At 44.8% G+C, this 16752-nt stretch overlaps 1 protein-coding gene across 1 annotated transcript in view; it reads right to left on the minus strand.

Moving 5' to 3' along the window:
• The window catches only part of VAX2 (ventral anterior homeobox 2), a 31859-nt gene extending 20235 nt beyond the window's left edge, over positions 1–11624 (minus strand). The window contains exon 1 of the mRNA XM_070756516.1: positions 11031–11624. Coding sequence (XP_070612617.1) covers positions 11031–11277 — 247 coding nt within the window. The 5' untranslated portion in view covers positions 11278–11624. The remainder of the gene's footprint in view (positions 1–11030) is intronic.
• Between the last annotated feature and the right edge of the window lie 5128 nt (positions 11625–16752).

The following is a 16752-nucleotide window of genomic DNA, read 5'->3' on the forward strand; positions in this document are numbered from 1 at the left end:
GCGGGGAAAAGGTCTCCTCCCTCGCCCAACCGCGTCTTCGCCCTGCAATAGTTTGCTCGCTAAATAAAATGAAATAAGATAAATAAAACGAAATAATAATAACCTCTCCGCGGGCGCGCCTATATCGATAAAGCATCTAGACAAACCGACAAAGAACTAAAAGGATGCAATTGAAAGGAAATTGAAAGAAACAAAAAATCTAAATGGACCACAAACACATACACACAAACACAGTGTTTTGGGTTTACTCAGGGTTTTCTCCGGAGCTGAAAGTCCTCCAGCCGCGGTTCCCCAACTCTCAGAAAGAAATATTTAGATTCAGCAAAATGAATTAATGGTGCCAAATGCGTTTAAGATAACTTCAAAATAAGAAAAAATGATAAGGGGATAGATGAAAAAAAATACTATATGGATAGTCTGCCAAATGAAAAGGGTTTTTTTTTCCTGGAAGTAGAAATCACTCAAGAAAAGGTTAAGAAGGAGAGGGAGGAAGTAGATTTTTTTGGAGGAGGTTAAAGGAGGGAAGGTTGGAGAGGAAGGAAGGAAGGAAGGTGAGAGAGATTCGAGAGGGTAAGAGGGAAGGGAGGAAACGAATTCTGAATGCAGACTAGTGATTTACTCAATAAGAAAAAGGGGTAAATAAGGATATAGACATGGAAAATATAAACTAAGGTACTACAGTACTTGTAATATGCATGTAAGGTGTATGCATTGGCATTTGTATGGATATGTGTTAAAAAGAAAAAAAATAAATAATAAAAAAAAAGAATTGCGACCCTTTTTGCCGGAAAGAAAACTCCCCCCCCCGGAGCCCCCTGGATTTCGACTCTGAGTTGGGCTTATTTTTATACACACACCCTTCCCCGCTCTCTAGGAATAAACCTGGCAAAGAGATGGGAGGCGAACCCATTTGATACATAAATAAACAAACAAACCGAGAATCGCCTCCTCCACTTTCGGAGTTCAGAGATGCAAATGGCGACGGGATCTAAAAAGGGATCTAGGCTCGCCGCCTAGGAAGCGCGCAAGGGGAAGATGTCTTGCCCCAGGTTTAGAGGGGCCGCGCAAAAGAACGATCCCACCCACCCCCAGAAGACCTTTGGGTGGTGGCACCCAGTCTCTGCGCCTCGATTTCCTTATCTTACTTTTTGCCAAGGAGGCAGGGAGGGAAGGAAGGAAGGAAGGAGGGAGAAAGAGAAAAGGGAGGAAGGAAAGGAGGGAAGGAATGAGAAAGAAAGGAAGGAGAAACAGAAAAGGGAAGGAAGGAAAGAAAGAAAGAAAGAAAGAAAGAAAAAGACTGGAGGGAAGGAAGAAGAAAGGAAAAATGGAGGGAAGGAAGGAAGGAAGGAGAAAGACAGAAGGAGGGAAGGAGAAAGGAAGGAAGGAGAAAAGGAAAGGGGAGGAAGGAAAAAGGGAAGGGAAGGAATGAGAAAAAAAGGAAGGAGAAACAGAAAAGGGAAGGAAGGAAGGAAGGAAGGAAGACAGGAGGGAAGGAAGGAAAAAGAAAACGGAGGGAAGGAAGGAAAGGAAGGAGAAAGACAGAAGAAGGAAGGAAGGAGAAAGTGAAAAGGGAGGAAGGAAGGAAAGAAATGAGAAAAAAAGGAAAAACAGAATAGGGGAGCAAGCAAGCAAAGAGGAGCAAGGACGATGGTGAAAAAATATAATTGAAGGGATAGATGAAGGAGAAGTGAAAAGAGAAAAAGGAACAGGGACAAAGAAAGGGAAATTATAAGGGAAGGAAGGATGGAAGGAGAAAAAAGGAACAAAGAAAAAAGGAAGGAAAAATATAATTAGGGAAGGTAAGGAGAGAAGGAAGGAAGGAAGGAAGGAATGGAAGGAAGGAATGGAAGGAAGGAGGAAAGGAAAGTGTGCCGGCGCAGAAAAAGAGGCCACCGCAGATTTTAGTAGCGGAAAAGACCCTTGTGGTTCTCGGGGGGCTCCGGGGGGCTGCTGAGCGGCGTGGGAACCCACGGGGGGGGGGCGGGAAGGGCCGGACGGTTACAGCCCAAACCCATCCGGCCCAGGAGCTCCAGCGTCCCCACCCGCAAACAGTCGCGCCGCTTGGCCACCCCGCCGGCGCATCCGCCCCGCCGCCCGGCCTTTGTTCCCGCCGAGGTTCCTCCGCCCCTTCTCGTTTTCTGCGCGGTCGCGGGGCTAAAATAAAGGAGTACAATTTTTTTGTGGGGGACGGTTACAGCCCAAGCCCAGCCGAGCCCTCTTCGCGCGCCCCCCTCTTCCAGCAATGGAAAGGGACTCCGAGGACGCAATTTGCGCAAAACCCGCATATTTGGCGGAGGGGGGGGGGGACGACGACAGATCTGCCCGCGTCGTTTACGCTCAAAATTGCGCGGTTCTGTAGCGAGGGACCCGGGTCCTTTGGCCAGAAGCGCGCAAGAGAACCTCCAGGATCGGGGTCTCCTTCCCCCTCCTTTTCTTCTTCTTCCTCCTCCTCTTCTGCACCCCCTTCTCTTTCTCCTTCCCTTTCTTCTCTCTCTCCTCCTTCTTTCTCTTTCTCCTTCCCACTTTACTCCTTCTCTTCTTTCTTTCTCCTTCCCCTTTTTCTCCTTCCCCCTTTTCTCTTTCTTTTTCTCCTTCTCCTCCCTCTCCTCTTTCTTTCTGTTTCTCCTTCCACCTCTTCTCCCTCTCCTTCCTTCTTTCTCCTTTCCTTTCTTCTCCGCTCTTCCTTCCTTTTCTTTCTCCTTCCCCTTCTTCTCTGCTCTTCCTTTCTTCTTTCTCCTCCTCCTCCCCCTTCCTTCTCTTTCTCCTTCTCTTTTTCTCCCTCCACTCTCCCTTTGCTTCGTCAAACCTTCCAGGCTCTCCATGGCTCTTGGCCAGAGCCCTGGTCAGCCTTCCCAGGAGCCAGGCCTCGATGCCCCCCAGCGCTGGGTGTCTTTTCCCGGGTGCAGCCTCGGGGCCTCCGCGGAAACCCACCCCGGGCGCCCCTGCCTGGCAAGAGACGACCCAGCAGACCAAGGAAGTCGTGGGCAGTAGTTGGAGGAAAAAACCCATTTTGCTCAGTCCCTCTTCCAGGAAGGAACAGGGAAGTGGGAAGCTCCAGAAAGGTTCCCAAAGAGGAAGGAAGAAGCGGGAGGAGCTTCTGGGGGGAGGGGGATTTGGGGTTGCAGAAAAGAGAACAAAAACAGGGGCTCCTTTTTTTAAAAAAAATCCCCATTTTTTAATGTTACAAGCAACAATAAAACATGACAAAGTGTCAAAACAATAATTACACCGTTATATAATAAATCGTTTTTGATTCCCAGGTCATTGGATTCACAAGAGATTATACAGGGGCTCCTTTTATTCAAACCGAGTTTGCTGGGTTCCCGGAGTCTAATTCTAGGTGCTGTTTTTGACTTTCCAAGCCATATATGGCTTGGGGATAGTTTGTTTGTTTGTTTATTTGATTGATTGATTGATTGATTGATTTCTATGCCACCCTTCTCCACATACTCAGGGTGGCTCACCAGAAAATAAATACAATAATACAGTATATAAGAAATCTAAATTAAAAATTAGATCTAAACCCCCAATAACAATCCTCCACGTTCATATGCGAGCTGCATTGGCTTCCAACAGACGCTATTCAAGGTGTTGGCCATCACCTTTAAAGCCCTACATAGCTTAGGACCAGATTATTTACTGGACCGCATCATGCCACATGCCTCCCCCAGGGTTGGTCTTCTCAAGGTTCCTTCGGTCAGATAATGTGGGCTGGCCGGACCGCGTGGGAGAGCCTTCTTTGTGGTGGCTCCAGCTCTGTGGAATCAAATCCTCCCTGAGATCCACAGGATCCCCACTCTACTGGCCTTCCGAAAGGCCTGGAGCCAGTAAACGATCCCATCTCTTTAAATATTTAAATCCCATCTCTTAAATCCCATCTCTTTAAATAAAGATCCCAACAATCTTTAAATATTGTTTTAATATTGGATTTCTATGTTGTATTGTTTGTTTGTTTGTTTGTATTGTTTGTAAGCTGCTCCGAGTCCTTGGAGAGGGGCGACATGCAAATCCAATATATTATTATTATTATTATTATTATTATTATTATTATTATTATTATTATCTCATCCCAGCTGAATGGAGATGAATGTTTTAATATTAAAGGTTTCTTAAAATTGTTTTTATTGAGTTTATATTGTTGTTGAGTCTTCGGAGAGGGGCAGCATACAAATCTAATAAACTGAATTGTTTATATTGTCGTTAGCTTCCCAGAGTCTGTAAGGAGGTGGGCAACCTATAAATGCCAATAATAAAATAATAAATTAAATAAATATGCTGGGGGGGAGAGAAGGATTTGTCCTCCCCAATTACACTTGACCATCCTTCAGGTATAGCCTTCAGCAGGTATAGTTTCCATGAACAGCATCATTATTATAAAGTATAGGAAATATAAAAACATAGAAGATGGACGGCAGAAAAAGACCTCCTGGTCCATCTAGTCTGCCCTTATATTATTTCCTGTATTTCATCTTAAGAGAGATCTATGTTTTTCCCAAGCATGTTTCAATTCAGTCTCTGTGGATTGACCAATCACCATATATTGGCGACATTAAGAAAACAGTAACACAGGTCTACATAAATATATTTTTTGCAATAATCGCAGTTGGCCTTGTACTTTTCTGAATCATCTTTTTGTTCTGATTTCAAAAACTTATACAGTTTTTTTCTGTAGCAGATATAGTTTCCATCGAGCAGTATTATTATTATTATAAAGTATAGGAAATACTGTATACTGGCAACATTAAGAAAATAGTAACGAAGGCCTACAAAAAACTGTTTTTTACTATCATCCCAGTTGGCCTTGTACTTTTCTGAATCATTTTTTTTTGTTCTGATTTCAAAAACATATACAGTTTTTTTTCTGCAGCAGGTATAGTATCCAAGAGCAACATTATTATTATAAAGTATAGGAAATATACTGGTGACATTAAGAAAAAAAATAACGCAAGTCTACAACAAATATTTTTTGCAATCAATTGACCTTGTACTTTTCTGAATCATTTTTTTTGTTCTAATTTCAAAAATGTACATAGTTTTTCTGTGGCAGGTATAGCTTCCACGGAGCAGCATCATTATTATAAAGTATTAAAAAAAATATACTGACCACATTAAGAAAACAGTTATCTACATATCAGAAATAACGCAATAACAAAAATGCTTTGATATCAGACACTTTATGCGATAGAGCAAAAGTAAGCATATTTTTTGGAATCAGCACATCAAACTCCACAAAACAGACATGTGACTTTTGCTGAGGATTTTTGTGTGTGTGTGTGTGTGTTGATGTATTATTAACTGTTTGGTGTTTAGCTTCGAGGGGTGATGGGTCACGAGACGAAAGGCTATAGAAGTCTGATTTTTAAAAATTAAATTAATTAATTAAAACATTGAAAATAAAAACTGGATAAAGATGGGAGGCGTTGTCACCCGTGCCCAGGGACGGGTAAAAGAAATAATAATAATAATAATTTATTAGATTTCTATGCCGCCCCTCTCCGAAGACTCACAACATAACAATAATACAATACATAACAAATGTAATAATAAAATTTAAAAGTCAATTAAAGAGCATTAATCAACATAACCAGAGTTTTACAAGGCCTGGGAGACGTGGTACCAATGGGTATCTAACAAAAAAAATACAAAATAATGATTGAAAAGAAAAAATGAAGTACTAAGTAAGTTCATGATTCCAGTCGATAACAGACTATAATACAACTAGAAGATCCAACATCGTTCACATATACTCCAAATGTTTAAAAAGACACTGGCTACAAGATGTATATAGACTCTCTGAACTTAACCCTATCCAAATTGACATGTCATCACTAACTATCTACTCTCTGAAACATTTACAGAACCACTCTACCATTCTTACCATATAACCCTCCTTACAAATTAAATGAAAAGTCGTAAATTCGAAACTGCCTGCTATACGGAAGGCCTTGCCTTTTCCTTCCCCCCAAATACATCTACTAACTCTTTCCTCTCTTGTTTTGCTTTTTCTCATGCAACTTCTTTATGTATGTACCCTAATACTCTATTTTACATTTAACCTTATTCAACTATATGAATTGAAATTGTGTTAACGTATCTGTGTAACGTTATGTTTAGATAGAGATCTGTATAACCCCCTGTACATTTTCCCCTTTCCCTTTATTTAAAATTCAATAAACCTTCTTTTTAAAAAAATATATAAACATAACCAGTGTTGTAAGATCACGAACTAGCAACTACACATTCAAACCAGTTCAAGCTGCAACGTCCGAGGCCTGCCTAGCCCGTGGCCCAAAATCTCTAGGGATTGGGAGTGCCCCCTTTTCCCAGGCCAACCCCATGAATCCCCCCCCCCACGAAAAACCACAGGATCCAAAGCCTTGAACCGCAGAATTTTTTTCCCCACCCCAGGGTCCCGGAAAGGTTCCTCCGAGGTGAACGGCTGCCGGATTTCAACCGAAGGGCTGAGCAAAAAGAACCAAATGGAATTGTCCTTTGCAGTTTGCAAAAATCCAATATTATATATATATATTGCAGCGCTGAGCAAGAGTCAAATGGGATTTTTGACTTTTGCAAACAATCCAAGGATCCATTTTTTTATTATTATTATTGTTATCATTATCATTACCATTATCATTATTATTATTTGCTCCTGGAGGGAAGGTCCTCGGAGAGGGGGGCATACAAATCTAAATAATAATAATAATAATAATAATAATAATAATAATAATACTAATAATGGTTGTGGAGGGGGCTTCAGCTGGAGGGAATTTGGAGAGAGGACAAAATCCAGGCCAAGCAAACATTTCGGAGGGAAGAAAATGTTTAAAGGCTCAGTGGGGGAAAAAAATCCGAGATATTCTGGCAAAGGCCGCTTCGCCCGGCCGTCTCAACCCAAGTTCGGCCCGGGTTGGGGGCGCCAGCTTGGCCGCCTTCAACCCAAAGGGCACTGAGAAGCCCTTGACCTCGGAGTAAGCCTCTACAACCGGGAGTAATGGAGAGATGGAGGCCTCCAGAGCTGCTACTCCTGCCTAGACGGAGGCCAGGCCGGTGCAATTCTACGGGGAGGACGGGTGGGTGATGGAAAGAGGCCTTGGGGGCGAGTGGGGGTAGAAGAAAGGAGGTCCCCTCCGCCGCTCTCTCCTCAGACACCAGGAGTCGGCCGTGAAAAAGCCGCTTGAAGGAAGGCCGGTTTGAGTTAGAACCAATCCTCTACTACTACCTACAAAAGGACACGGGAGGCCTTGCCCAAACCAAACCCTCCGTTCCTTTATTTCGTATTATAGTGGGACGCCAATAAATCCTACTACTACTACTACTACTAGTAGAAAACTATTGCTACTAGCATTAGTAATAACTAACAGCATACTGGCTATTATAGTATAACTATTAGCTATATTATACTACGACAACCAGCATTACTACTAATAGTAATTATAGCAAGGTAGTAATTGCATTCCTTGCTTTTTCATTCATATGATAGTTGGGCAGCTAATAAATATTAGCAGGAGTAGTGGAGAATTATTAGTACTAGCAGCACTAATATTTAATAAAATACTAGCTATTATAGTATAACTTTAGCTTTATTATACTATGACAAATAACATGATTAGTAGCAGCAATTACCTTCCTTGCTTTTTATTGATATGATAGTTGGGCAGCTAATAAATATTAGGAGTAGTGGAGAATTATTTCTGCAAGCATTAGTAATAATAGCATACTAGCTATTATAGTGTATTAGCTACATTATACTATGGCAACTAGCATGACTACTAGTAGTACTTACTTTCCTTTCATTTTCGTTCATAGGATAGGTGGACAGCTAATAAATATTAGGAGAAGTGGAGAATTATTACTACTAGCATTAGTAGTAACTAATATCATACTAGCTATTATACTATAACTATTAACTATGTCGTGACTATGCTAGCATTACTACCATAACAGTAGCAATTCTCTTTGGGTACTTCCTTGCCTTTCCTTCATATGATAGTTGAGCAGCTAATAGTTGATAGACTATTATGAGAGTATGTACGGGTTTTTTAGGGTTATAATGCATTTTATACTGTTTTCTCATATTTATTCCTATGTATTTTATATTGTTGGTATTTATTGTCAATACAGTAGTCAGGAGGGAAGTGTTTTCAACAGGAAAGTGAACATAAGAACAAGGGGGCACAGTCTGAGGTTAGTTGGGGGAAAGATTAGAAATAATGTGAGAAAATATTATTTTACTGAAAGATGCTTGGAACAAACTTCCAGCAGACGTGGTCGGTAAATCCACAGTCACTGAATGTAAACATGCCTGGGATAAACATAGATCTATCCTAAGATAAAATACAAGAAATAGTATAAGGGCAGACTAGATGGACCAGGAGGTCTTTTTCTGTCAATCTTCTATTCTAAGCTGCCTAGAGTCCAACTTGGAATTGGGGGGCAGATAACGCCCATAAATAAAATATAATAAAATAAGAAAATAAAATATAAATAGATACTATGATTACGAGAGAATTACTACCTCCAACAGTACTATTCCTAGTAATGGCGGAATTGATATATCCTTAGCTGTCTTGACTTTATGTATGGTGTGTTTGAGTTGTATGGTTGTTTTTTAATAAGGGTTTTTAAAACTGTTTTAATATTGGATTTGTATATGATGTTTTTACTGCTTGTGAGGCGCTCCGAGTCCTCGGAGAGGGGAGGCATACAAATCTAATAAATTATTATTATTATTTATTATTATTAATAGTTCTATTCCAGTGCCCCCCTTACTTTTCAACTAGCGCTCCGCACTCAAAGGGGCCTATTTTAGCCCCTCCGTCTTCCAAGATTTATTTCTGCACCCGTGTAAAAGTAACAGCCCCCCCCATCAACCTCGTATGTGTAAATACACACATACACACCCGTGGTAAATATCCCTCTGAAAGAGAGCGGGCGAGTGTGGTGTGTGTCGGACGCTTCTTATAAATTAAATTGTTTGTATGTATGTATGTATGTATGTATGTATGTATGTATGTATGTATGTATGTATGTATGTATGTATTGCATTTAAATGCTGCTCACTCCAAACGGACTCTGAGCGGCTAACAATAATATAAGTTAAAAATAAAAACAATTTTAAAAATCACTAAAATCCCATGTATTTTAAAATATACTTGGAACAATCAGTCTTAATCTGGGCCTGTGCAACATAGACCTTCGGCTCCCTTGCGGGCCGATGCAGCCCGATCCAGCCCAAAGCCCCTCCGACCCCCGCTGCCCCCACCGGAGAGCCAAGCATGGGGAGGGGAGAGTCAACCTCGTTCCCCCCACCGATTGGGGCGAAAAAACCGGACCGCTGGTTCGTTGGGTAACCCCAGCAGCCGAAGGGCTGCGCCTCACTTTCCAAGAGCCTTTTTGGATCTGCTTTGGGAGGGGGAGGGAAATTCACAGCGAGGACCCCCTTGCTCCCGCGCCCCCCACTTTTCAAACGTGGGAAAGTCCACTCTCGGGGTGACTCAGTCCGGAAAAGAACCCAGCAAAAAAACCCAGCAGCGCGTGCAAGTTTGGCCAAATAACCTCGGGGAGGCAAAAGACGCGCAAAGCCCAACCACGGGAGCCGGGAAAGAGAAGGAAGGACAGGTAGGGGAGGGCGCACGCGGAGGGGGGGAAGGGAGGAGACCCTCCCCCAAGAGACCTTCCTCCTCCTCCTTTCTTCTCCAGGAGGCTGCCCCGCCCCTCCTCTCTCCCCCTCCTCTCCATTTCTCCGGGGCTGTTTTTGGCAACCGGGATCCTCAATCGAAGCCGCGCCAAAAAAAAAAAAAAAAGGCCCTTGCGCTGAAGCTGGTGGCGTCCCCCCTTCTCTCCCTGCCCCCAGCGCAAGGCTGGGCCGCGGGACTCCCTTTGCCACCCTCCCCAGCCAAGACAGACCCGCCTCTGCTCAGTGGACGATGGGCACCAAGGAGCCAAGAACATCTCCAAACGGAGCCAGCGGCTTTACAAAAGCCGGAGAGGCGGATGGGGGGTATAGGTAACCCGGGCGGGGGTCTTTCTCCTCGGCAAGGCCAAGCGAGGAGGGGGTCGGGGGGGGGGTCAGAAAACCCAACGCTGGGGTTTTCCGAGGCCGCGGTGACGCCGTTTCCCTGCGACGAGGCCCGGTGGCGGCCGGGGACACGCGCGCGCTCGCGCCACCACCTCCCGTAGCCCGGAGCTCCTTGCAAAGCGCACGCGGGAGTGGGGGGGGGTGTTTGAGGGTGTAGAGCAGATAGCCCCCAATGCGCCCCCGGCCCTCCCATGCCCCACTGCCAAGACAGACCCCCGTGCAAGTTGCCTTTTCAGTCTTCCAACCTCAATTACGCACGGACACACAAATACACCAAGGCCAATATAAACAAACAAACGCAGGCGCGCCTCTGAGAAAACCTTCGCCGAGGCCCCCTCCTCGTTCTCCGCGACCCCCTCCTCAAATGCAGCCGCAAAACCCCCCTGCCTGGCTAAGTCTTCTTCCCCCGATGCAGGGAATGGGGCGCGGAGAGCGGTGGGTGGGTTGGGGATGTGATGGGGCAGGTGACCGAAAAGGGAAACACCCCCCCCCACCCCGGTGGGAGCGAGGAGAGACCGGGTCGGTTGGCCCAGGCGGCGAAGAAGAAGATGAAGCGGGGAGCCCAAAAAGGAAAGAGGCGATGCCGCCTCGGAGTGGAGAAAGAGCGCAGACCAAATCGAGACGCTATCTCCGGAGTCCGTCTGCAGAGGGGAGGCTTATTAAATTTATTAAAAATATTGCTGAGGGGGGAGAGGAAGACCCCCCAAAGGGGAACCCGGGCTCTCGGAGCAGCACTGGGGAGGGTCTCCCTTGGGGTCGCCAAGGACCGGCCGAGTTTGGAGAGGAAGGAGGCTGGAAAAGGCGAGGGCTTTGGAGAGGCCAGAAGAGCCCCTTTTGCAGGGGCTGCGGGCGAGGGTGGGAGTGTAGGGGGGGGGTGTTGTTGGAGATGGGTACAAAGTCCCCCCCTCCCTCGGAGCTTGCCAGGCTGGGACATCCCCCCGCCCGCCCTTACCTCGCACGAGGATCCGGCGGCAATAATCCGTTTCGCCCGCCGGGGACCGGTTGCCGCTCTCCGAGGCGCACTCTTGGGAAGGGCCGCTGGAAGCCGACGTCCCCGCCGCCGGGTCCCGGAGCTCCCCGCCTCCTTCTCCTCCTCCTCCTCGGCCCTTGGCGCCCCCCTTGTCCCGCGCCCGCTGCTCCAAGGGGTCGCCTGGGAGGTGGGCGCGTCGGGCCGCATCGCTCATGCCGGGCTGGAACATGGGCCTTGGCTCCGCCGCGCAGCCCCTTCTCCGCCCTGGCCGCTACTCCGGGTGGCCGGCGGGGCCGAGGGGAGCCCGAGGGGGCGGCATGACGCCAGGCCGACCCCCCTCGGCCAGTCCCGCGCTCTGGAAAGCTCCGCGGGGCGTCCGCTTAGAAGCCGGGGCCGCTCGGAGAAGTCCCCGTAGATCCCGAAGCGCGCGGGGTCCCAAGCTCTGCCGGAGGCTCGGCCATGGTTTGGGGGTCGCCCCCCCTCCGTCCCACACCTTCTCCGGCCGGGGTGGTCGGCTCAAACTTCTGCGCTTCTCCGGAGCGCCTCGGCCGCCTCCATCACTCGCAGCACCGCGCTCCTGCCAGCTCCGCCTCGGCTTCCTCTGATGAGCGAAGGGCGAGCGCAGGCGGCAAGCCCTGCCCCCCCTCTCGCCCCCCCCGCCCCCGCCAGGTGGGGGAGGGAAGGCGGGCGGGGAGGGGGAGATCCCGAGCCCCGCCCTCCCCCTTCGCTGAGCCAGCCTCCCCCTCCCCCTCTGAAGGGGGGGGGAGAGAAGAAGGGAAGCGAGATGGGGGGGAGGCGGCTATACCAACCCCCCCCCCCCGCACGTAATTTCCTGCTGGCGAGCCCGCCCGGTTCATTTCATTGGCGAACAAAGAAGCCCCCCCCCCGCCCCGAGAGGTGGCCTTTGGGCATCCCTCTCCCCCTCCATTGGGGCTGGTATATCCCCCCCTCAAGTCCGTTTGTGGGCTGGCCCAGTTGTCGCCCCCCCCTCCTCTCCGGCCGCCTTTCACAAGCGCTGTTCCGCCGCTGGGCGGGAAGAACGGAGGGGCTTCGGGTGAAGTGGGGGCGTGCGAGATTCGGGGTCCATCAGAGCCGCTCTGAGAGAGAGCGTGGGTTGCCCCCCCCCCAAGACCCTCTTTCCGGATGCAGACTAGAAAGCCGCTGGCGAGGGCTGATTCCCTTCCCTTCCCTTTCTTTTCTCTTTTCCTTCTTTCCTTTCCTCTGCTATTCTCATCCTTTCCTTTTCCTTTCCTCTTCTTCCCTCCCCCTCCCCTCCTCTCTCTATTCCTTCCCTCTCCTCTTCATTCATCCTCTCCCCTCCTCTCTTCTCCATTCCATTCCATTCCTCTTTCTTTCGTTTCCTCTCCTCTCCTTTCCTCTCTTCTCCTCCCCTCCCTCCCTCCCCCCTCCCCCTCCTTTCCTCTTTCCCCTCCTTTCCTTCCATCTCCATCCACCCCTCCACTCCTCGATAGGTTGAGCCGGGAAAAGGCCAGGCGAACGGGTTGCCCCGACTGGCTGCTCTCTAACAACCCAGCGGGCGGCGGTTCTGGGAGGCCTCCCGGTGTAACCCAGTCTCCCCCCACCCCAATACCAGGCATGGACCCCTCTGTTGCTGAAGTCGTGTTTTCTGCAGTCGAGTTTGGAGCGGTTTACAGGGAGTTTGAATCTATGACGTGCTCGTGTGTTGTTGAGGTTGAAGGTCAGATCCCGAAGAGGAAACTCAACGCCTTTCGCGTTAAAAACTTACCTGTGCTGGCAGACTTGGGGCCGCTGGTCTTCATGTCTTGCACCATATTATGAGGATTTAAAGGTTTCTTAGGCTGTGGGAGGTTTTAACTATCAGTTTTAGCATTAGGTTGGGTTTCAGTTTTTATATTTATTTTGTTTATATTGTTGTGAGCCGCCCTACGCAGCCTAGGAATCCGACCAAGTGAGTGAGTGAGTGAGTGAGTGAGTGAGTGAGTGAGTGAGTGAGTGAGTGAGTGAGTGAGTGAGTGAGTTGGTAAGTAAATGAGTGAGTGAGTCAGTAAATAAGTAAGTAAACGAGTGAGTGAGTGAGTGAGTAAGTAAGTGAGTGAGTAAGTAAATAAGTAAGTAAGTAAATGAGTGAGTCAGTGAGTGACTGAATACATACATACATACATACATACAAACTTTGGCCATCAAATGAGAAGAATAAAATATTTGCAGTTGATTAAGTAAAGACTCTTAAGTTTTCATCACATATTTTGTGTATTGTAGTGACCTGAGACCACCTGCTGTTGTATTATTATTATTATTATTATTATTATTATTATTATTATTATTATTATTATTATTATTATTATTATTATTATTATTTAGATTTGTATGCGTCTCTCCTCCAAAGACTCGGGGCGGCTCACAGAATACAAAAAACAGCACGACAACAAACCTAATTCATTAAAATTACCACTACAAATCCCATATATATTAAAACCAGTCAGCATATACATAGGCTAAGCCTCCCCACCCCCAGATAAGTTCTACAATCCCGTCTGCTCTTAAGTATTTGAAACCCATATTGCAGGACGTGTGTTTCAGAAACTTTGGCTTTAGTACAACAGATTGGACTGGAATTTGAGGGAAGTGTTGTTGTTGTTGTTTGAACATGGTCTACATTGGAAGACGAATCCGTCCAAATACCCCAATTTATTTTATTTATCATTTAATTAGTTTTCTATGCCGCCCTTCTCCGCAGACTCGGGGCGGCTCGCAACAAAAAGGTACAAAAATACAATGTATTTTAAAAAATCTAATTTAAAATGAATTCTAAAACCCAGTACTTAAAAAAATAAAAACACTAGTCATCCACACATTCATTCCATATACATTGGCCGGAGCTAAACGTAACAACGTCCCAAAGGCAATATTCCTATTGGGAAATTTAAGGATGAAAAAAGGTCAGGAAATAATTTGAGCTATGGATTCTTGTCGGGATATGTGATCGCTGATATACAAAATAAATTAAAATTAAGCCTTTTTACAATTAGGTTTTCCCGGTCTTAGGGCGGGACAAGGGCTTCCAAACCGAACGACGAGAAAGAATTAATTCTCCTTCAAATCCTTCCTCCCCATTCCTCAGAATTCCGGGTTCCATTTTCCTCCTACGAGGAGGAAACTTTTCCTCCTACGAGGAAAATCCTACATTCTCCATCCTATGGTCGGATAAGAATCTCTGATAAAACCAACATACACTCACGCACGTCAAAAAAGGAAGGAAAAAAAATCCTTGTTGCATTTCCAGGATAAATAAAAAAAACAACAACCCTAAAACAAAACACCAACCCTGAAGGGATTTAGTCAGAAATCAGATTTTTATTCGTGGAGAAAAATGCAAAGGCACAAACGAAGCGGGAGATGACAGATAGATAGATAGATAGAGAGAGAGAGAGAGAGAAAGAGAGGGAGAGAGAATGGATGGATGGATAGATAGCTAAATAGATAGATAATGAATAGATAGATAGATAGATAGATAGATAGATAGATAGATAGATAGATAGATAGATAGCAGAGAAACGTATCTTTTTTACAGCTCGGTGAAATAAAACCGGAAGAAATGTTTTTTATTTAAAATTCCGAGAGCTGCTCCTTTATATGTGTCAGTGGTGGTTATTCAGCCAATAACCCAGACTAATATAAATAGAGTATAAATATTATTTTACATATGTTCAGTAGTAGTAAGTGAACAGTCCACTTCATACATATACCAGTCAATCAATCATATACAAACCAGATATCAGAATATACAATTCTACACATACAGAATCTAACCAATAATATTCCCCTTTAGAATACACAGTTCTACATGCATATATAATTCTACAATATGTCTCTCCTGCAGAACACATAATTCTATGATCGAAACATTTAAATATGTTAAAGGGTTAAATAAGGTTCTGGAGGGAAGTGTTTTTAATAGGAAACTGAACACAAGAACAAGGGGGCAAAATCTCAGGTTATTTGGGGGAAAGATCAAAAGCAACATGAGAAATTATTTGACTGAAAGAGTAGTAGATCCTTGGAACAAACTTCCAGCAGATGTGGTTGGTCAATCCACAGTAACAGAATTGAAACATGCCTGGGATAAACATAGATCCATCCTAAGATAAAATACAGGAAATAGTATAAGGGCAGACTAGATGGACCAGGAGGTCTTTTTTTTGCCATCAGTCTTCTATGTTTCTGTGTTTCTATATAATACCATAAGGATTACTTGCATATGAAATACAAAGACCAATATTTACCAGTATAATCACACAGACATCTGCAATATTTCTCTCCTGCAGAACACACAGTTCTATATAATACCACAAGTATTACATATAAAATACAAAGACCAATATTTACCACCCAGCAAGTCTCTAGTATAATCACACAGACATCTACAATATTTCTCCCCTGCAGAACACACAGTTCTATATAATACCACAAGTAGAATAGAATAGAATAGAATAGAATTTTATTGGCCAAGTGTGATTGGACACACAAGGAATTTGTCTTGGTGCATATGCTCTCAACGTACATAACATAAAATATACATTTGTCAAGAATCATGTGGTACAACACTTAATGATTGTCATAGGGGTCAAATAAGCAATGAAGAAGCAATATTAATAAAAATCTTAGGATATACACAACAAGTATTACATATAATAATATAATAAGTATTACATATAAAATACAAAGACCAATATTTACCACCCAGCAAGTCTCTAGTATAATCACACAGACATCTACAATATTTCTCTCCTGCAGAACACACAGTTCTATATAATACCCTAAGTATTATTTACATACATAATACATAGACCCATATATGAGCAAACAGAAAGTCTATAGTATACTCACACTGACAAAATTAGCAGAGAGTGAGATCAGGGAATCAGAGTTTTGGCAAGAGCAAGAGAGCAATAGCATTAGCAAGAATATAGAGAAACACACCTGACTCCGTTTTACAGCTAAGTGCAACACTCACTATTAAAACAACATTATGCTAATTCCTCCAAACATTGTTCCCTCTAATTTTTTTGGGGGGTGGGCAGAAAAGTATAGTGTCTGAGCGGCAGTCCCTTCAGGACTGGGCGGCACAGAAATAATAAACAAATAAACAAACAAACAAACAAACAACCCACCCTGTTTTGCCTCAGAGAATTTCAAAATAAAACACTGTACTGTGTGTCTATAACAGTGAGCTCATAATAGGGCAACTCTATCAATATCAAAATGCCACTTAAATAGTTGAGCTAGTTTCAAACTAGATTTTGATTTTCTTTCTCTCTTCCTTACTCCCATTCTTTTTCTTTCTCTATTCCTTCCTCTCTTTTTTCTATCTGTTTCTCTCTCTTCCTCTCTCTCTCCTTCTCTCTCACTCTTTCCCTCTCGGCTTCTGGGCAGGTTTGGAAAACTCTGAGTTGATGACGATTTTTAAGTGAGCCATTGCTCACTGCTCAGCTTAGAGGGAACTGTGCCTCCAAACATAACTTTGCTGGTTAGTTGATATATTGGCAAACCCAACCGGTGAGATAGGTGGTATTGACTGCCTTAAAACCACTTTTCTTTTTTCTTTTTCCTTCTGGAATTCAACGTTTCCTATTTTCCCATTGGGTTTCGTTGCTTCAGTGGTGGGGAGGTCTTTTTCCTAAATAGAATAGAATTGTTTATTGGCCAAGTGTGATGGGACACA

Source organism: Erythrolamprus reginae, chromosome 7 (genome assembly GCF_031021105.1).
Source record: "Erythrolamprus reginae isolate rEryReg1 chromosome 7, rEryReg1.hap1, whole genome shotgun sequence".
Lineage (NCBI taxonomy): Eukaryota > Metazoa > Chordata > Lepidosauria > Squamata > Dipsadidae > Erythrolamprus > Erythrolamprus reginae.